This window comes from Lethenteron reissneri, unplaced genomic scaffold (genome assembly GCF_015708825.2).
Source record: "Lethenteron reissneri isolate LAM-NWPU_2019-01 unplaced genomic scaffold, ASM1570882v1 scaffold_1273, whole genome shotgun sequence".
NCBI lineage: Eukaryota > Metazoa > Chordata > Hyperoartia > Petromyzontiformes > Petromyzontidae > Lethenteron > Lethenteron reissneri.
Window position 1 is genome coordinate 95,919 of NW_026890974.1, and position 21,722 is coordinate 117,640.

Below are 21,722 nucleotides of genomic sequence, written 5' to 3' on the forward strand. Positions count from 1 at the left end.
GTAGCAACATCGCCCCCTACTGCAAACACTTGGCAGGACCCTACAAAAACCTTTAGACTCAGTGGGGCTTTCCTGGCTAAACAAGTGTAATAATACATTATGTTTATATTCTTTGGTTATTCGTTCCTACCAGCCCACACCGCAGGGTCCTGTTCCGACTCTCTGTTGTATTACATTACATTTCTAAGTATACTACATTTGTGTTTCCGTTTCATTTATACCTGATGACGATTGCTTGCGTTGCAGTCGAAACGTCGTATGCTTGTATTTAATTTATTATTTTCTCTTTATACGTCACTTTACCGAAAGAACCTGTACTGCCACGACGCTTGATTGATTGGTCAGCCACGGTGCCACCGCCGCTCACCAGGGGGCTCTGCTGCCGCCGCCTTCACAGGCACGCGGCGACCACCGCAAGCGTCACTAGCGGGAGCATGGCCGCCGCCACCACCACGCCCATTGCGGAGATGACGAAGGGGCTCTGAGTCGTCGTGGCGACCGCCTCTTCTTCTGACGAGGAGCGGGCTGGGGGTGGGGGGTCGGGGGGGTCACGGAGAGCAGAGAGAAATCCAGCAACGGCGAGCGTCGTAGTCGCCCGTGCCACGAGCGATGTGACTTGTCATCGATAATAAAAACACTGGGACCGGACTCATTTCACTGCCTTGGTGACCCTCCTGGTTCGTCTTTCATAATCAGCGGCCACCATCGATCTACCTGATACACGAACCCCCCCGGAGACTAGACAAGCCATCACCGCCATCTTGTGCACAGCGATCCAACTGGCTCCATTGAAGCTGTCCGGCAAATGAAAAACATCGTGGACTCACCACACAGAGACCCACAGACTCACCACACAGAGGCCCACAGACTCATCACACAGACCCATAGACTCATCACACAGAGACCCATAGACTCATCACACAGAGACCCATAGATTCATCACACAGAGACCCATAGACTCATGAGTCTATGTGTCTCTGTGTGATGAGTCTATGGGTCTCTGTGTGATGAGTCTATGGGTCTCTGTGTGATGAGTCTATGGGTCTCTGCATGATGAGTCTATGGGTCTGTGTGAGTCTATCGGTCTCAGTGTGATGAGTCTATGGGTCTCTGTGTGATGAGTCTATGGGTCTGTGTGAGTCTATGGGTCTCTGTGTGATGAGTCTATGGGTCTCTGTGTGATAAGTCTATGGGTCTGTGTGAGTCTATGGGTCTCTGTGTGATGAGTCTATGGGTCTCTGTGTGGTGAGTCTGGGTCTGTGTAAGTCTATGGGTCTCTGTGTGACGAGTCTATGGGTCTCTGTGTGATGAGTCTATGGGTCTGTGTGAGTCTATGGGTCTCTGTGTGATGAGTCTATGGGTCTCTGTGTGATGAGTCTGTGGGTCTCTGTGTGGTGAGTCTGTGGGTCTCTGTGTGGTGAGTCTGTGGGTCTCTGTGTGGTGAGTCTGTGGGTCTCTGTGTGATGAGTCTGTGGGTCTCTGTGTGGTGAGTCTGTGGGTCTCTGTGTGGTGAGTCTGTGGGTCTCTGTGTGATGAGTCTGTGGGTCTCTGTGTGGTGAGTCTGTGGGTCTCTGTGTGATGAGTCTGTGGGTCTCGGTGTGGTGAGTCTATGGGTCTGTGTGAGTCTATCGGTCTCTGTGTGATGAGTCTGTGTGTCTCGGTGTGATGAGTCTATGGGTCTGTGTGAGTCTATCGGTCTCTGTGTGATGAGTCTATGTGTCTCTGTGTGATGAGTCTATGGGTCTCTGTGTGATGAGTCTATGGGTCTCTGTGTGATGAGTCTATGGGTCTCTGCATGATGAGTCTATGGGTCTCTGTGTGGTGAGTCTATGGGTCTGTGTGAGTCTATCGGTCTCAGTGTGATGAGTCTATGGGTCTCTGTGTGATGAGTCTATGGGTCTGTGTGAGTCTATGGGTCTCTGTGTGATGAGTCTATGGGTCTCTGTGTGATGAGTCTATGGGTCTCTGTGTGGTGAGTCTATGGGTCTGTGTGAGTCTATGGGTCTCTGTGTGATGAGTCAATGGGCAATGGGTCTGTGTGGTGAGTCTATGGGTCTGTGTGAGTCTAGCGGTCTCTGTGTGATGAGTCTATGGGTCTCTGTGTGATGAGTCTATGGGTCTGTGTGAGTCTATCGGTCTCTGTGTGATGAGTCTATGGGTCTGTCTATGGGTCTGTGTGAGTCTATCGGTCTCTGTGTGATGAGTCTATGGGTCTGTGTGAGTCTATGGGTCTCTGTGTGATGAGTCTATGGGTCTGTGTGAGTCTATGGGTCTCTCTGTGGTGAGTCTATGGTTCTGTGTGAGTCTATCGGTCTCGTTGTGATGAGTCTATCGGTCTCGGTGTGCAAACCTTCGACGTAGAGGCGTGCCTGGAGCTGCTGGTGGTGCAGCTTGTTGACCGCGTAGCAGGTGTACGTGTCGGAGTCGGCAGGCGACAGGTCCGAGATGAGCAGCGTGCCGTTGGCGAAGGTTTGGTGGCGCTCGCTCGCCAGGGATGCGCCGTGCTCGCCCTGGAACCTGGCGGTGCGCGGCGTAAGCAAAGAGGAGGGGGGGGGGGGGAGTCTTGAGTGTTGTACACACACACACAGCAGTTTCACTGTGTGTGTGTGAGTGTTGTACACACACACACAGCAGTTTCACTGTGTGTGTCACACACACACAGCAGTTTCACTGTGTGTGTGTGTTGCACACACACACACACAGTTTCACTGTGTGTGTGTGTGTGTTGCACACATACACATACAGTTTTACTGTGTGTGTGTGAGTGTTGCACACACACACACCCAGTTTCACTGTGTGTGTCACACACACACAGCAGTTTCACTGTGTGTGTGTGTGTGTCACACACACACATACAGCAGTTCTTCACATGAGGACGGCTGCTTGCGTTGTGGCCGAAACGTCGTGAGAATTGTATTTTATAATGTTTTATTTTTATAATTTTATTATTTCCCTTCTACGTGACTTTACCGAAAGAACCAAGAAGATGAATCCCTGCAGTCACGAAAGCTTTAAATCAGTATTAGGGTTAGAGAATTACCAGTATGAACTACACTACGTCATCCTTGACAGTGTTTAGTTCATGGAGGCAGTAAAATAGCCGGGCCAGCGTCGGTCTCACCACAGGATGTTGGGACGTGGCAACCCAAACACGGCACATTCCAAGTACGCGGCCTGTCCCTCTGTGGCCGTGTACAGCCTGTCCGGCTTCGACAGCATCCGTGGGGCCACGGCTGTGCGAGAGGTGGTGGTGGGATGGGGCAGGGGGGAGGGAGGGTTGCTGGGTTAGAGGAATGTTGTGGAACCGCAGCAGAGATGCCACCAGGTGAAGCAGGAGGAGATCTTGGGGGGTGGTGGCAGGAATTGACGAGGGAAGCTTCAGGAGGGAAGTGAGAAAGAGAGAGAGGAGATTGGAGAATGAGGAGCGGAGGAAGAGCGGAGGGAGACACTGAGTGGTTATCCCTCCACGGAACACAGGAGGTGGAATGTGGAGGGGGAGGGAGGAGGAGGGAGGAGGAGGAGGGTTTGAAGGGGGGAACAACACGAGGAGAAGCAAGACAGATGCTTGCCGAGAGGACTCACACAGAGACCCACAGACTCATCACACAGAGACCCATAGACTCACACAGAGACCCATAGACTCATCACACAGAGACCCATAGACTCATCACACAGAGACTCACAGACTCATCACACAGAGACCCATAGACTCACACAGAGACCTACAGACTCACACAGAGACCCACAGACTACTCACACAGAGACCCATAGACTCACACAGAGACCTACAGACTCACACAGCGACCCATAGACTCACACAGAGACCCACAGACTCACACAGCGACCCACAGACTGACACAGAGACCCACAGACTGACACAGAGACCCACAGACTCATCACACAGAGACCCATAGACTCACACAGAGACCCATAGACTCATCACACAGAGACCCACAGACTCATCACACAGAGACCCACATACTCATCACACAGAGACCCATAGACTCATCACACAGAGACTCACAGACTCATCACACAGAGACCCATAGACTCACACAGAGACCTACAGACTCACACAGAGACCCACAGACTACTCACACAGAGACCCATAGACTCACACAGAGACCTACAGACTCACACAGCGACCCATAGACTCACACAGAGACCCACAGACTCACACAGCGACCCACAGACTGACACAGAGACCCACAGACTGACACAGAGACCCACAGACTCACACAGAGACCCACAGATTCGCATAGAGACTCAGTCGTCCTTCCCCCGCACCTCCGACCGTCATAGTTGGCTACGTGCGGCTCTCACCCAGGACGTTGACGTAGGCGTTGGCCAGGATGGTGCCGTGACGGTTGGAGGCCTGGCACTGGTACACGCCGGTGTCTTCCTCCCGCAGCCAGGGCAGCGTCAGGAAGTCGCGGTCCACCCGCCGGTCTGGCACCGCGGGGGCTTCTGCTCCGTGGCACGGCGGCACGACGCCCGGCACGGTTTGGCGCGGTCTCGGCGCACGATGCGGAACGATTTTAACCACGATGTGGAATGGTCTGAGCGCGATTTGACATTGTTTGGCAGGATGCATTTAGCGCAACGCGGCGTGATCCGGCTCACTTCGCTACGTCCTGTGGGTGAGCGTGCGACCGGCTGGGTGAGGGCGTGCACATTGCGGGCAAGTGAGCGGGCGAGTGAGCGGACGAGTGAGCGGGCGAGTGAGTGGGCAGGTGAGCGGGCGGGTGAGCGGGCGAGTGAGCGGACGAGTGAGCGGGCGAGTGAGCGGGCGGGTGAGCGGGCGGGTGAGCGGGCGAGTGAGCGGGCCAGTGAGCGGGCGAGTGAGCGGGCGAGTGAGCGGGCGGGTGAGCGGGCGGGTGAGCGAGCGGGTGAGCGGGCGAGTGAGCGGACGAGTGAGCGGGCGGGTGAGCGGGCGAGTGAGCGGGCGAGTGAGCGGGCGAGTGAGCGGATGAGTGAGCGGGCGAGTGAGTGGGCGAGTGAGCGGGCGACTGGTTGACCGAGCGTGTGATTTTACCGCGATCGGTCGACCGAGCGATCGGCTGACGAGCGTGTGCACGTGCACGTCGGTGGACAAGCGGGCGAGCGAGCGTGCGATCGATCCGCGAGTGAGCGGGCGGGGCGAGTGGGCGAGCGAGACTGACCCCCCCCCCCCCGCGTCTCACCGTCGATGGGCACACCGTTGAGGAACCAGCGGATGGTCGGTGCGGGGATTCCGCTTGCGAAGCACGTGAGCTTGGCGCTGTCCCCCGGCGCGTAGCTGCGGCTCTCTGGCAGCGGAGCGAACAGAGAGGGCGGGGGGGGGGGCGGGGGGGAGGAGGAGGGGGAGCGAGGGGAGGAGGAGGAGGGGGGAGGAGGAAAAGGGGGTAAGGAGGAGGAGAGGGGGGAGGAGGAGGCAGGGGGGAGGAGGAGGGGGGGAAGGAGGGGGGGGAGGAGGAGGAGGGGGGGGAGGAGGAGGGGGGGGGAGGAGGGAGGGGGGAGGAGGAGGAGGGAGGAAGAGGAGGAGGGGGGGGGAGGGCGGAGGGGACAGGGGGGGAGGAGGGGTTAGACAATGTCCCTTGCTTGTCAACTAGACATCACACATGTGTGGTTACCAGGCAGGTCCACTGAGCTACGTAGCTCACAGGCGGACCGGCTCTCGGACGAACAAACCCACGCGACTTTCACACGGCACCAGCGAGTGTCGCGCGGCACCAGCGAGTGTCAAGGCAGAACCAGACAGGGGGGTGGGTGGGGGGGGGGGGTCCCCACCTGCGATAGGGAAAGGCGGCTGATGGAAATGAACAAAGCGAGGTGTCAGTCACCATCGGTGTGGCCGGCTTCCTATAGACAGGGACCACCACCCCAGCAGCAGCAGCAGCACCACCAGACAGCGGAGGGAGAATGGAGGCAGACCCCCGGCTGTGAATGGGAACTCGAGGTTGTTGCCGGGTTCGTAGCGGAGTGGCGCTAACACCTGAGCCACCACTCCGCCACGCGCACACACGCACACACACGCACACACACACACGCACACACACACACGCACACACACGCACGCAGGCAGGCACACGCACGCAGGCACACGCACACGCACGCACACACACACACGCACACACACACGCAGGCAGGCACACGCACGCAGGCACACGCACACGCATGCACACACACACGCAGGCGCACACACACACACGCAGGCACACACGCAGGCACACGTACGCACACACACACAGGCACACACACAGGCACACACGCAGGCACACGCACACACACGCACGCAGATACACGCACGCACACACACGCACGCAGACACATGCACGCACACACACACACACGCACGCACACACGTAGGCACACACACAGGCACGCACACACGCAGGCACACACACACGCAGGCACACACACATACACACAGGCACACGCACGCACACATACACAGGCACACACACACAGGCACACAGACACACACACAGGCACACACAGACACACACAGGCGCACACGCACACAGGCACACAGACACACACACACAGGCACACACACACACAGACACACACAGGCACACGCACGCAGGCACACGCACGCACACACATACACACGCATGCACACACAGGTGCACACAGACACACGCAGGCACACACAGGTGCACACAGGCACACATACACACACAGGCACAGGCACGCACATAGACACACACACACGCACACACACAGGCACACACACAGGCACACACACAGGCACACACATGCACGCACAGACGCAGGCACACACACAGGCACACGCACGCACACGCACGCACGCACACGCACACACGCAGGCACACACACAGGCACACGCACGCACACGCACGCACACGCACGCACACACACACGCACGCACACAGGCGCACGCACACGCACACGCAGGCACACGCACACGCACGCACACGCACGCACACACGCAGGCACACACACAGGCGCACGGACGCACACACGCAGGCACACGCAGGCACACGCACGCACAGGTGCACACAGACACAGGCACACAGACACACACACAGGCACAAACACACACACACAGACACACACACAGGCGCAAACACACACACACACACACAGGTGCACACACACACACACAGGCGCACACCTTCCACGGTGACCGTGACGGTGTGCAGCGCCACGCCCTCGCTGTTGAAGGCGCGGCACTGGTAGCTGCCGCCGTGTGACAGCGTCGCGTTGCGGATGGCCAGCGTCGTGCCGGGGTCGTGCCGGCCTCGTGCCGGAGCCGTGCCGGGGGGTGCGTCGAGGGGGGCGGCTTCCTCATCCGACGACAACAACATCCCACCCCACTTGCTCCAGCTCACCTCCGGCGTGGGGCTACGCACACACACACAGGGAACGCACACGCACACACACGCGCGCACGTGTGTGTGTGTGTGTGCACGTGTGTGTGTGTCAGTTGACCCGTGGCACCTGCTGGGTCTGCCCCGTGACCTCCTGCCAGCGGGCGTTCGACACTTCACGTGGTAGCCTCAAGGCGCACATGGCCTGGCGCAAGTGACGTCAACGCCACTTAGTGGCGAATTGCGGTTGTTGTTGTGTTGCACTTGTGTGTGTGTAGATGTGTGCGTGCGTGTGTGTGGGGAGCGGTAGTGTAGTGGTTAGCGCGCTGCGCTACGAACCCGGCGACACGAGTTCGATTCCCGCTCACGGCCAACACCAACAGTGACGATTATTTGAACCGGTCCCGGGCCTCCCCTAGGTCGACTCAGCCTTAAATGAGTACCTGGTGCGGTGTGTAAACATCGCCACTGGGGAGACAAAGGCAGTCGGGCGTGGTTGCTGGCCACCCACCCCCTCGTGTGCCGTTCCGGCCTTCATAGGTGCTCGCTAACAGCACTTGCCCTTACAGTCTGTTAAGGCTACACGGGGGATCTTTGTCTTGTGTGCGTGTGCGTGCGTGTGTGTACGTACAGGCCTCGTGTGATGCACGTCAACAGCAGCGTCTCCCCGGTGAGCACCACCTTGCTGCTCGTCTCCCCCGCGGGCTCCACGAACACCGGCCGGCTTTTTGACGGACGCTCTGCGTGTGCATCATCCACGTGGGGTGCGCGGGGAGCGGTGGCACAGTGGTTAGCGTCTACACTGCGCTACAAAAGCTGGCCACGAGCCGAGTTTGATTCCCGCCGTAGGGCAACACCGGTGACGGTTATGTGAACACGCGCATACGTACGCACACACGTACACACACGTACACACACGCACACACACACGTACACACACACGTACACAAAAGATAAAGATCCCCCGTATAGCCTGAACAGACTGTAGGGGCAAGTGCTGTTAGCGAGCACCTATGAAGGCCACAACGGTACACGAGGGGGTGGGTGGCCAGCACCACGCCCGACCGCCTTTGTCTCCCTAGTGGCGATGTTTACACACCGCACCAGGTACTCATTTAAGGCTGAGTCGACCTAGGGGAGGCCCAGGACCGGTTCAGAAAATCGTCACTGGTGTTAGCCGTGAGCGGGAATCGAACCCGGGTCGCCAGGTTCATAGCGCAGCGCGCTAACCGCTACACTACCGCTCCCCACACGTACACACACACACGTACACACACACACGTACACACACGCACACACGTACGCACACACACGTACACACACACACGTACACACACACACACGTACACACGCACACGTACACACACACACGTACACACACACGTACACACACGTACACACACGTACACACACACACGTACACACACACACGTACACACACACACATACACACACGCACACACGTACACACACAGACGTACACACACACACACACGTACACACACACACGTCCACACACACACACGTACACGCACACAACAACCGCCATTCGCCACTAAGTGGCGGTGACGTCACCACGACGCTTGTGCCAGGCCAAGTGCACCTTGAGGCCACGTGAAGTGTCGAACGCCCGCTGGCAAGGAGGTCACGGGGCAGACCCAGCAGGTGCCACGGGTCGACTGACCGAGTTGACCGAGATGACTGGCTGATGCACCACCTGTGCCCCCTACTGTGCCAACTTGCTGTGCTTTAGCCACCCGGCGCTCTGTTCGTTGTTGTGAGCGTCGCTCCTCCGCCCTCCACTGTTGTTGGAGGGCGACTGCCTCCAACTGCCCAGTAGCGTCCTTCACGAGCCTCCTCCACTGAGGCCGATCTTGACACCGCTGGTACCAGTCATCGGCAAGTCCACTCAGCTCCAAGTCCTCCCGAACCACATCACTCCATCTCTTCTCCAGCCCGTGCCGCGCCCGTTTAGCCCCCTCGATCCGGCCGAACAAAAGCTGTTTAGGCATGCGGTGGCTGGGCATGCGGGCTACATGACCCAGCCAACGCAGCCTTGCCTACCGGAGGAGCTCACCGGTGGGACTTTGCCCAGATCTTTCAAGGATTTGTGAGCTCCTCACACAATCCAGCCTGGTTAAACCCAGGATGGATCGTAGGCAGGCCAGCCTAAATGTTTCCAACCGGCGAAGATGCTCCATTAGGGGGGTCCACGTTTCGCAAGCGTAGAGCAGGGAGGGAATGACCGTGGCCGAGAAGACCTGAAGCTTCGTGCGGAGCGACAGACCAGGTAGCTTCCACACATCGTTACGCAACCAATGAAAAGATATTTCCGCTCGACTGATTCGGAGTGAGACCTCTGCTGTTAAACTGGAACCGGTCATAAGCACACTGCCCAGGTATGGGAAACTCTCCACTCTCTCCACAATTTCCCCATCACCGATTGGGAGTTGTGGGGGTGGAGTGTCCGATGGTACAAAATACCCAGGCAGGTGCTTAGTTTTGGGGGGGCTGATGGTAAGGCCCCACCTCTTAGTGGCACGCTCCAGTCTCAGCAGCAGCGTCTCCAACTCCTCTTCTGAATGAGCAGCTATTACCAAATCATCAGCATACATAACGTGGTTGACCAATAGGGAGCCATCCCTTGATCGCACCCGGGCGTCGAACAGCCTCCCATTATATCTGTACCAAATGGAAATTCCTCCGGTACAGCTATTGAAGGCTTCCCGAACTACGTAGTCGAAATAGATGTTAAATAATGTGGGAGCCAAACGACATCCCTGTCGCACCCCAAGGTGTACAGGTAAAGGCTCCGACTCCCGGCCACGTAGTTTTACCCGGGCCCGCTCACCATCATGAAGGTCCTTAATGATCGTGAGCAGAGGGTCAGGGACTCCGAAAGCACAAAGAACACCCCAGAGCCCAGGCCTATTGATGGTATCATAAACCTTGACCAGGTCAATAAAGCAGAGATGCAGGTCTTGTTGGAATTGCCTACACCTCTGCTGTAGCAGACGGACAGAAAATATGGCATCTGTGCAGGACCGCCCTTTCCTGAAACCGCATTGGGGTTCCGCAAGCCTCTCCTCAGCGTGCCTAGCAAGGCGATGTTGAATAATCCTTGCCAGGACCTTTCCCGGCACACTGAGGAGTGAGATGCCCCTGTAGTTGTTACAATCTGTGCGGTCCCCCTTCTTAAAGAGGGGGACCACCAGGGCATCCTTCCAATCCTGCGGTACCCGTCCAGCGGTCCAGACTGTTGTTATGATGTCATATAGGGCAGTATGTGCACAAACGCCACCCTCCCTCAGCATTTCGCTCGGGAGATCATCTCTGCACGGTGCCTTTCCTGGTCTCAGACTCCGGATCGCCTTAAGTACTTCCTCAACAGATGGCACCTCAGCCAGCCACTCACACACACACACACGCACACACGTACGCACACACACACGTACACACACACACGTACACACACACGTACACACACACGTACACACACACGTACACACACACGCACACACACACACGTACACACACACACGTACACACACACACGTGCACACACACACACGTCCACACACGCACACACACACACGTACACACACACGTACACACACACACACGTACACACACACACGTACACACATACACACACACGTACACACACACACGTACACACACACGCACACGTCCACGCACACACACACGCACGCACACGTCCACGCACACACACACGCGTACACACACACGTACACACACACACGTCCACGCACACACACACACACGGCCACACACGCACACACACACACACGTCTACACACGTCCACACATGTCCACGCACACACACACACGTACACACACACACACGTCCACGCACACACACACACACACGCACACACACACGTACACACACACACACACGTACACACACACACACGTACACACGCACACACACACACGTACACACACACGCACACGTCCACGCACACACACACGCACGCACACGTCCACGCACACACACACGCGTACACACACACGTACACACACACACGTCCACGCACACACACACACACGGCCACACACGCACACACACACACACGTCTACACACGTCCACACATGTCCACGCACACACACGTACACACACACACACGTCCACGCACACACACACATACACACACACGCACACACACACGTACACACACACACACACGTCCACACACACACACACGTACACACACACGCACACACACACACGTACACACACACGCACACACGTACACACACACACACGGCCACGCACACATACGTACACACACACACACGTCCACACACACACGTACACACACACGCACACACGTCCATGCACACACGTACACACGTACACACGTACACGCACACACAAACACGTCCACACACACACACGTCCACGCGCCCACACACGCGTACACACACACGTACACACACACACACGTACACACACACGCACACGTCCACGCACGCACTTCCCGGCGTTTGCCACCGCTGCCGCCACTCACCGCGTGTGACGACCAGCCGTAGCGGCTGCTTGTGGCGGATGGTGCCCCCCGTGTGCGGGTAGCGCGCGTGGCACACGTAGTCACCCTCGTCGCCGGGGAGCACGTTGGCGAAATGCAGGTCACCCTCCGGACCCTGCGTCACTCGCCCATCCAGCGGCACTTTCTCCACGGCTGCGGCGGTGGTGGTGGTGGCGGTGGTGGCGGCGGTGGTGGTGGCGGTGGTGGTGGTGGTGACGGTGGTGGCGGCGGTGGCGGTGGTGGTGGTGGTGGCAGTGGTGGTGGTGGTGGCGGCGGTGGCGGTGGTGGTGGTGGTGGTGGTGGCGGTGGTGGTGGTGGCGGTGGTGGCACCACCCCGGGGTGGAGGGCGGTGGGCAGTCGGAGGGGCGGCGGGGGGAGGGATTGAGGAGATCAGAATCGTTATACAGGTAGGAACAATGTTCCACACTCTTCGTGGTTCTTTCGGTAAAGTGACTTAGAAGGGAAGTAATAAAATAATAAAAATAAAACATAATGTGTTTTATTTTTATTATTTTATAATAAAATAAAACATATGTTTTCTTTTTATTATTTTATTACTTCCCTTCTACGTGACTTTACCGAAAGAACCAAGAAGATGAATACAGTGATACCTCGGTTCACGAACGCTTCTGTTCACGAACAACTCCGTTCACGAACAGAAAAGTTAATAAAAATGTGCTCTGGTTCACGAACTCCGCTTCGGTTCACGAACAGGAGCCGCGGCCATTTTAATGCCATTTCCAGGCTGTCACATGGTCGTGACTTCCTGTAGGAAGATCGTGGAGAGAAGAAGAGACACAGAAAGAAGTACTTTGAGTACTGCGAAGACACTTTCAGTGACTTTTTGCTTTTTGGTGTGCTTTTTAGCACATACAGTACTGTACTGTACTACTGTACTGTACAATACTGTACTTACTGTATTGTACAGTTCACCCGTTTGAGTGCTTACTGAAGTCATCTCAAGCAAGGTTAGTGTTCTCTCTTTATGCATTACTATACTGCACAGTACTAATGTGTATTGTAATTTGTTTAATATTTTTGTGCTTCAAAAACCAAAAAAAAAAGGTCAGAACGGATTAACCGGATTTACATTGAACCCTATGGGAAAATGTGCCTCGTTTCACGACCAATTCGGTTCGCGACCAGTCAGTTCACGAATTAAGTTCGTGAACCGAGGTATCACTGTACCTGCAGTCACGAAAGCTTTAAATCGAAATGTTCCACACTGCCCACCAGGGATTATATACCTGTCTGTCGTGCATAAATAAATATATAATACAAACAGCTCTTTGATTGGTGGAGACCTACTGCCGGGTACGGAGAGGGGAGGGGCCTAAGGAAGGGGGGATCAGAGGAGGGGCCTGAGGGGGGGGTCAGGGGAAGGGCCTAAGGGACATCACGGGACGATTCACCGCTCCGCTACTCAGGGTGGGGTCGTCTGGCACGACCACCCGAATGTGACATTGTGGCCGTCGCTCTGCATCCACATCAGCGGCCGCGCGGAAGCTGAAGAACGCGGATGTCCAGTGTGGGCATGGGGTCAGCGAGTTACAACAACCAACGATGCAAACAACGCGATGGGAGAGAGAGAGACACGCAAACTACAAATATACAGCAGCAGGCGTCAGGGTCGGGATCGAACCCACGACCTCCTGTACACCAGGCGAGGTAGTCAACATCTCATAGCCACCGTGATGATGATGAGAGAGACACGCAAACTCCAAATATACAGCAGCAGGCGTCGTCAGGGTCGGGATCGAACCCAAGACCTCCTGCGTGCCAGGCGAGGTAGTCAACATCTCATAGCCAGCGCGGTACTCACAGCTGCAACATCTCATAGCCAGCGTGATACTCACAGCTGTAACATCTCATAGCCAGCGCGGTACTCACAGCTGTAACATCTCATAGCCAGCGTGGTACTCACAGCTGTAACATCTCATAGCCAGCGCGGTACTCACAGCTGTAACATCTCATAGCCAGCGTGGTACTCACAGCTGCCACATCTCATAGCCAGCGCGGTACTCACAGCTGCAACATCTCATAGCCAGCGTGGTACTCACAGCTGTGACATCTCACAGCCAGCGTGGTACTCACAGCTGTAACATCTCATAGCCAGCGTGGTACTCACAGCTGCCACGTCTCATAGCCAGCGTGGTACTCACAGCTGTGACATCTCATAGCCAGCGTGGTACTCACAGCTGCCACATCTCATAGGCAGCGTGGTACTCACAGCTGTCACGTCTCATAGCCAGCGTGGTACTCACAGCTGTAACATCTCATAGCCAGCGTGGTACTCACAGCTGCCACATCTCATAGGCAGCGTGGTACTCACAGCTGCCACATCTCATAGCCAGCGTGGTACTCACAGCTGTGACATCTCATAGCCAGCGTGGTACTCACAGCTGTCCAGCCAGAAGACGGTGGGAGGAGGGAAGCCGTGGGGAGGAGGGCGGCAGTGCAGAACGGCCGGGGAGCCCACGGCGGCCATGACGGGCGCCAGCTGCTCACGCGGCCACCGTGGGGCGCCTGCAGGGTACAGACAAAGACCTCCCGTGTAGCCTGCACAGACCGTCGGGGCAAGTGCTGCCAGCAAGTAGCATGGGTTGGTGGTCAGGCACCGCACACCGCAATGGTAACGTGTTTACACGTCGCATTAGGTACTCGTTTGAGGCTGAGTCGACCTAGGGGAGGGCCCAGGACGGGTTCAGCAACTTTGTGTGTGGGGAGCGGTGGTGCAGCGGTTAGGACACTGTGTGTGTGTGTGTGGGGAGCGGTGGTGCAGCGGTTAGCGCCCTGTGTGTGTGAGTGGGGAGTGGTGGTGCAGCGGTTAGCGCCCTGTGTGTGTGAGTGGGGAGTGGTGGTGCAGCGGTTAGCGCCCTCTGTGTGTTGCAGTGGGAGTGGTGTTGCAGCGGTTAGCGCCCTGTGTGTGTGTGTGGGGAGCGGTGGTGCAGCGGTTAGCACACTGTGTGTGTGTGTGGGGAGCGGTGTTGCAGCGGTTAGCACACTGTGTGTGTGTGAGTGGGGAGTGGTGGTGCAGCGGTTAGCGCCCTGTGTGTGTGAGTGGGGAGTGGTGGTGCAGCGGTTAGCGCCCTGTGTGTGTGAGTGGTGGTTGACGGTGCGAGCGTGCCCCCCCCCCCCCACTCACGCGCCAGCCTCACGGTGATGTTGGCACTGAGCGCCGTGCCAGCCCGGTTACGCGCCGAGCAGCGGTAGACCCCCTGGTAGACCTCCACCGCGTCACCGTCACTGTCACCGTCACCGCCGCCCTCCGCCGCCGCCGCGGCCGCCAAGTCGACGGTGAAGGACCCCGAAGTGTCGCCTGGGCGCCGCACGTGGGGGTCACTGTCGGGGTCAAAGCTGACGCCATCTTTGCTCCACAAGAACCTGCAGCACGAGAGGGGAGGGAGGGAGGGGGGGGGAGGGGGGAGGTGGTGGGGATGGGAGGGAGGGAGGGGAGGGAAGGGAGGGGGGAGGGAGTGAGAGAGTGAATTAGGGATGGAGGGAGGGAGGTGGGGAGGGGGGTGTAAGTCGGGAGGGAGGGATGGAAGTCGGGAAGAAGGGGAGATGGAGGGAGGGAGGGATGGCGGGAGGTGTGTGCAGCGTACGTGGGCGCTGGGTTGCCGTGTGCTTCACACTGCAGCACGATGTTGTCCCGTGAGTCCACGACGTAGTCCTCCCGCGATTGCCGCGTGATGGACGGGGGCTGAGTGACTGCGAGAGATCAACGGGTTAGCTCACGGGTAGTGACTCATGTTGCAGTTTATTGGCAACAGCATTCCAGACCCTGGGGGCATCAATAGCAAAGGCCCTTCCTCCAGTATTTGTACGGCAACAGGGAATGTGAAGCTGGTAAATGAGCGAAGACCTTAGGTGTTATAATTGTTTTTTTTACCCTTCTATCTGGCAACAAAACTGACACCTTTTTACAAGGAGTCATGTTTGCATAGACCACAATACCTGCAGCCATAATGCAAACAAAAACATAACTCTGATAATGTATGCACTGTCCTTGAAGTTGATTGGTCCACACCCGAGACAGCTTTCCTTAGAGCCTAGTCTCACATGGGTTGGACCAGATGACGCCAAAAGGCGCACAACTCAAAGACAATGCACCATCAGAGTATGAGAACGCGGGGTAAGCATTTACACCATTGGAACCTCATTTGCCAGTAAAAATATGATCATTGTTTTTTTACCCTTTTATATGGCAACAAAACTGACACCCTTTTTTTACAAGGAGTCATGTTTGCATTGACCACAATACCTGCGATCGTAATGCAAACAAAAAACATAACTGATGATGTGCACTGTCCTTGAAGTTGATTGGTCCACACCCGAGACAGCTTTCCTTAGAGCCTAGTCTCACATGGGTTGGACCAGATGACGCCAAAGGCGCACCTTATGTGCTGTAGAGGGGGGGGGGAGGTCTCAGCTTAACGGGGGGGGGGGCTACTCACGGTCAAGGGGCAGGACGAGGGGGGGGTCACAAAGAGCGCCAAGCAGCAAAGACACCAGCAACGCCACGAAGCCGCCGGCGGCTGTGGTGGTGGTGGTGGTGGAGAAAGAAGCCGCCATCGGGGTGGGGGCAGGGAGGGTGGTCGGACGAGGGGGGGGGCTCCCTTCACTTGGCTAGGAGGGGAGGAAGGGGGGGGAGCAAGAAGGAGGGGGGAGGGAGTAGGAGAGGGAGGGGCGGCAGGAGGGGGAAGGATGGGAGGGAGATTTGGGGGTCTTACAATGGAACATCTGTGACGTGTTGTTTGTCTACTAAAAGCCATCCAGGCAGCGAATTTCAGTCACGTAGGGGAAAATAAATAGTAATAAATAAATTATAGAATGATAGAAATTATAGAAATAAAATTATTATAATATTATTTTATATTATTTAATTTCTATAATTGTTCCCATCATTTTATTATTTAATATTTATTTTTTATTTTACCCTGACTTTACCGAAAAAACCTAAGAGTATGAATCGTTGCAGTCACGAAAGCTTCAAATCTAGAAGCATTGAGGTGTTTTAGAAATACAGATGAAGGTCTTCATTCCGATGCGCTATCAAGTTCTTTTACACAAACGCCGGTCACGGGGTCAGGACATGAGAACATTCAGTACAAAAGCACGATAAGTGAAGGAAAGGTGGACAAATCACTTGTAAAAAATTAACCCGTAAAAACAAAGTTTTTCACTATAAATCCTTTATATGCGTGGCATCGGTTTTATTTTATTATTCATTTCTGTTTTTCTTGAGTAAGAGATTCATTTTTATCACTTTGCTATTTTAAATTAAATATAAGGAAAGTCGTATATAAGGATTATAAGGTTTTCAGTTTTTGTATGATTGTTTATATTGTACATTTTTGTTGTTTTCTTGAATAATTTTCTGTGTTTAGGAAAAATATATGATTGTGTTTGTGAAATTATTTTTTTCCTAAAAAGTGGAAAATTTTGGAAAACAATTTTCACGAAAATAAATTGTCACGCACAACGAGTCTGTGTGCAAAATGTCAGCTCGATTGAATCACGGGAAGTGGGTTTAAAAACGACCGAAAGATTTGCACGGTCGTAAGCGCGCAAGCAAGCAAGTGAACTTAATATAAAAGATTTAATAATAATAGAAATGGATATGTATTTTCCCCTTTTATTCTCTGCTTCATCAATGTTGATAATTGTCACCAAAGTACACTGTTTAAAACTCTCTTGATTTGAAGTTTTCGTGACTTCAGGAATCCACTCTTTGGTTCTTTCGGTAAATTCACGTAGGTGTAAAATAAAATAAATCACGACGTTTCGGGCTCAACACAAGCATCTATTATCAACACAAGCGTCTATCATCCATCATCATCACCTGATGATGGACACTATACCGAAGTAACTTTACCGAAAGCACCAAAGAGTATAAGTGAACACTGTTTTAAAACTCTCTTCTATAGGCACAGCGCCATTTTGGCTTTTCATGATCAGATTCGTTAACTTGGCATTTTGATTTTACAAAATGAACAGCTTTTTCTCAGCTACCCCAGGTGGGACTCGAACCCACAATCCCTGGCTTAGGAGGCCAGTTCCTTATCCATTAGGCCACTGGGGCTACATGTAGCATGATGAAAACCTGGCTTATGTACAGACTTCTTAAATAAACTCACAATAAAAAATATGTTTTTCCCCTTTCGTCCCCTCTGTTTAATTCATGTTGATAATTGTTTTTTTCCTAAAAAGTGGAAAATTTAGGAAACATTTTTTTACGAAAATAAATTGTCACGCACAACGAGTCTGTGTGCAAAATGTCAGCTCGTTTGGATTACGGGAAGTGGGTTAAATAACGACCGAAAGATTTGCACGGTCGTAAGCGCGCAAGCAAGTAAGCAAGCAAGTGAACTTAATATAAAGGATTTAATAATAATAGAAATGGATATGTATTTCCCCTTTTATTCTCTGCTTTATCAATGTTGATAATTGTCACCAAAGTACACTGTTTAAAACTCTTAATCTTAGGTTTTTTCGGTAAAGTCATGTAGGTAAAACATTAAAATTAATAAAAGTAAAAAAAAGTAAAATTTTACTTTTATTAATTTTAATGTTTTACCTACGTGAATTTACCGAAAAAACCTAAGAATATGAATCCTTGCAGTCACGAAAGCTTCAAATCTAGAATGTTTAAAGCTCTCTTGATTAGAAGCTTTCGTGACTTCAGGAATCCATACACTTTGGTTCTTTCGGTAAATTCACGTAGGTGTAAAATAAAATAAATCACGACGTTTCGGGCTCAACACAAGCGTCTATCATCAACACAAGCGTCTATCATCATCACCTGATGATGGACACTATACCGACGTAACTTTACCGAAAGAACCAAAGAGTATCACTGAACACTGTTTTAAAACTCTCTTCTATAGGCACAGCGCCATTTTGGCTTTTCATTATCAGATTCGTTAACTTGACTTTTTGATTTTACAAAATAAACAGCTTTTTCTCAGCAACCCCAGGTGGGACTCGAACCCACAATCCCTGGCTTAGGAGGCCAGTGCCTTATCCATTAGGCCACTGGGGCTACATGTAGCATGATGAAAACCTGGCTTATGTACAGACTTCTTAAATAAACTCACAATTAAAAAAATATATGTTTTTCCCCTTTCGTCCCCTCTGTTTTATTCATGTTGATAATTGTTTTTTTCCTAAAAAGTGGAAAATTTTGGATTTTTTTTTCACTAAAATAAATTGTCACGCACAACGAGTCTGTTTGCAAAATGTCAGCTCGATTGAATCACGGGAAGTGGGTTAAAAACGACCGAAAGATTTGCACGGTCGTAAGCGCGCAAGCAAGCAAGTGAACTTAATATAAAGGATTTTAAAATACGTCAATTTTCTTTGAGATTTGAAGCTTTCGTAACTGCAAGGATTCATACTCTTAGGTTTTTTCGGTAAAGTCACGTGGGAAAAAAATAGGAAAATATTATAATAAATGAAAAATAACTAAATTACATCACAATTGAGTTATTTTTCGTTTATTATAATTTTATAACTTTTCTTACCTACGTAGTTTTACCGAAAAAAACCTAAGAGTATATCAATTATCTGTATACCGATTAAATCTAGTTTAGTTTTATCTGTATATGGATAACACGTAGTTAAGCTGTATCTGTATATCGATAAACAAGATCGTGTTTTCATGTTATCTGTATATAGATGACGAATTAGTTAAGTTGAATATATATTTATACAAACATTTAAATGATGGTTTTACCTTTCCTCTACTTTGCGTGGCGGTGACGCTGATGCTGCCGAGTTGTTGAACTCAGCAGCAGCAGCAGAAGGAGCAGTGCAGATGGAGGGTGGCATGTGATGTCGATCTGAATGTCACTTCTATTTACGATGGAGAAGCGTTACAACGACCCTATCATCGTAAGTCGAAAATATCGTAAGTCGAAGATGGCCTCTAGCCTAGCCAGGAGTCTTACAGGACGGTGGTAATCTAGCAAAACAGAGCAAGTTACAGTAGCGTACTGCATAGACTATATCCTGTGTGTACTTATTAATTACAAGACTGTATTGCACAGTAACATTTAAAGTAAAAAAACCAAGGTAAATTCTTAGCCTACCTATATGAACTGCAAATTAATATGAAGTTTGTTCAGGAAACAATCCTATCTGCTATAAAAATTAACTTTTAGCATGCATTGAACGTATCGTATCGTGGTAACATTGAAATGAAATCGCTAAAGCTACGTATCATAGTGTAGTGTATAGTGTAGTGTATAGCGTAGTGTATAGTAATAGTGTAGTGTATAGTGTAGTGTATAGCGTAGTGTATAGTAATAGTGTAGTGTATAGTGTAGTGTGTAGTGTAGTGTATATTAGTGTGTAGTAGTAAATAAAATCGCTAAAGCTACGTATCATAAATGCATTCACCGTGGCCAATTACAGCCAACGTTAGTTGAGCGTGGACAATTCGACCCAAGCCGAAACATAACATTTACAAAAGAATGTTTTAAAATATTTTTTTTTAGTTTTAATGATATAATATAGTGTTGTCATCAGTATGACGTAAGTATACCAAGTTTGCAGTCGATGCCACATTGGGAAGTGGGTTAAAATTGACTTTCAAGATTTGAGGATACAACAACGACAACAACAACGTGTAAAATTGGAATCATCGAGAGTATCTATATGAACAAGGCGCTCTACCTACAGCATGTACCGCTATAAACCTTGTTCATGTGTAGTAGTACCCCAGTGATTACCATGAACATCGGGTCATTTGTATGGGCTAAGGGTAAAAGTAGGCTCATTGTTTTTCTTACTCTTAGGTTTTTTTCCGTAAAGACACGTTGGTTAAATAATAATAATAAAATAATAATACGTGAAAATAAGTCGATGTATTTTTATTTTATTTTATTATAATTTTTTTATTTTTTTACCAACGTGACTTTACCGAAACAACCCGCTAAGAGTATGAACCCTTGCAGTCACGAAAACTTCAAATCTAGAATCGCTGCTTTCCCTTTAACCTCCACCTTGCCGAGGCCTACACGCACACACTCACCCCCCACTCGCTCGCTCACTCACCCACACAGCAGGAGGATGAGGTGGAGGTGGTGGTGATGAGAGGCTTGCCTGGTGAGGTGTCAGTCCCAGCACCACAGGAATGGTGGAGCAGCAGTAGCCCAGCAAGAACCCAGCCAGCACCCAGCAGCTTGACTGCAGCAGCGTCTGTGTCCAGGGCTCCGTGTAGACTCAGCCCTGGTGACTCAACACGCCCCTTGCCAAGGGCTGGCTCGACTCTGGCGAATGGTCGATGGTTTCCACTGAGCTGTGTGGATTTAAGCTTCACAATCATGGAATGCATTGCTCAATACTCACGTCTAAAGTCAACATCGTGTAGGGTAGACTCTGTCTACTGCTGGATGAGGAGGAGGGGTACAGGGGGGTGCAGGGGGGGCAGTGTTGAATCTATGGGCAGTGTTGAGTCTATGGGCAGTGCTGAGTCTATGGTGCAGTGCTGAGTATATGGTGCAGTGTTGAGTCTATGGGCAGTGTTGAGTCTATGGGGCAGTGCTGAGTCTATGGGCAGTGTTGAGTATATGGGGCAGTGCTGAGTCTATGGGCAGTGTTGAGTCTATGGGCAGTGTTGAGACTATGGGCAGTGCTGAGTCTATGGGCAGTGTTGAGTCTATGGTGCAGTGTTGAGTCTATGGGCAGTGTTGAGTCTATGGGCAGTGTTGAGTCTATGGTGCAGTGTTGAGTCTATGGGTAGTGTTGAGTCTATGGTGCAGTGCTGAGTCTATGGGGCAGTGCTGAGTCTATGGTGCAGTGTTGAGTCTATGGTGCAGTGTTGAGTCTATGGTACAGTGCTGAGTC

At 52.3% G+C, this 21,722-nt stretch overlaps 1 protein-coding gene and 2 non-coding genes across 3 annotated transcripts; all 3 read right to left on the reverse strand.

Annotated features, from left to right (window-relative positions):
• Positions 1-391: 391 nt before the first annotated feature.
• Positions 392-16,913, reverse strand: LOC133361877 (neuronal cell adhesion molecule-like). The gene is made up of 12 exons (XM_061580860.1): positions 16,898-16,913; positions 15,476-15,581; positions 15,016-15,254; positions 14,271-14,396; positions 11,853-12,023; positions 7,948-8,056; positions 7,121-7,350; positions 5,184-5,318; positions 4,324-4,467; positions 3,122-3,233; positions 2,351-2,517; positions 392-525 (listed from the first exon to the last, which is right to left on the reverse strand). The coding sequence occupies exons 1-12, from the start codon at positions 16,911-16,913 to the stop codon at positions 392-394; spliced, it is 1,689 nt and encodes a 562-aa protein (XP_061436844.1).
• Positions 16,914-17,882: 969 nt separating this feature from the next.
• TRNAR-CCU (transfer RNA arginine (anticodon CCU)) lies at positions 17,883-17,955 on the reverse strand. The gene has a single exon. It is a non-coding gene; the product is annotated as a tRNA-Arg (tRNA).
• An 887-nt stretch (positions 17,956-18,842) lies between these two features.
• Positions 18,843-18,915, reverse strand: TRNAR-CCU (transfer RNA arginine (anticodon CCU)). The gene has a single exon. It is a non-coding gene; the product is annotated as a tRNA-Arg (tRNA).
• Between the last annotated feature and the right edge of the window lie 2,807 nt (positions 18,916-21,722).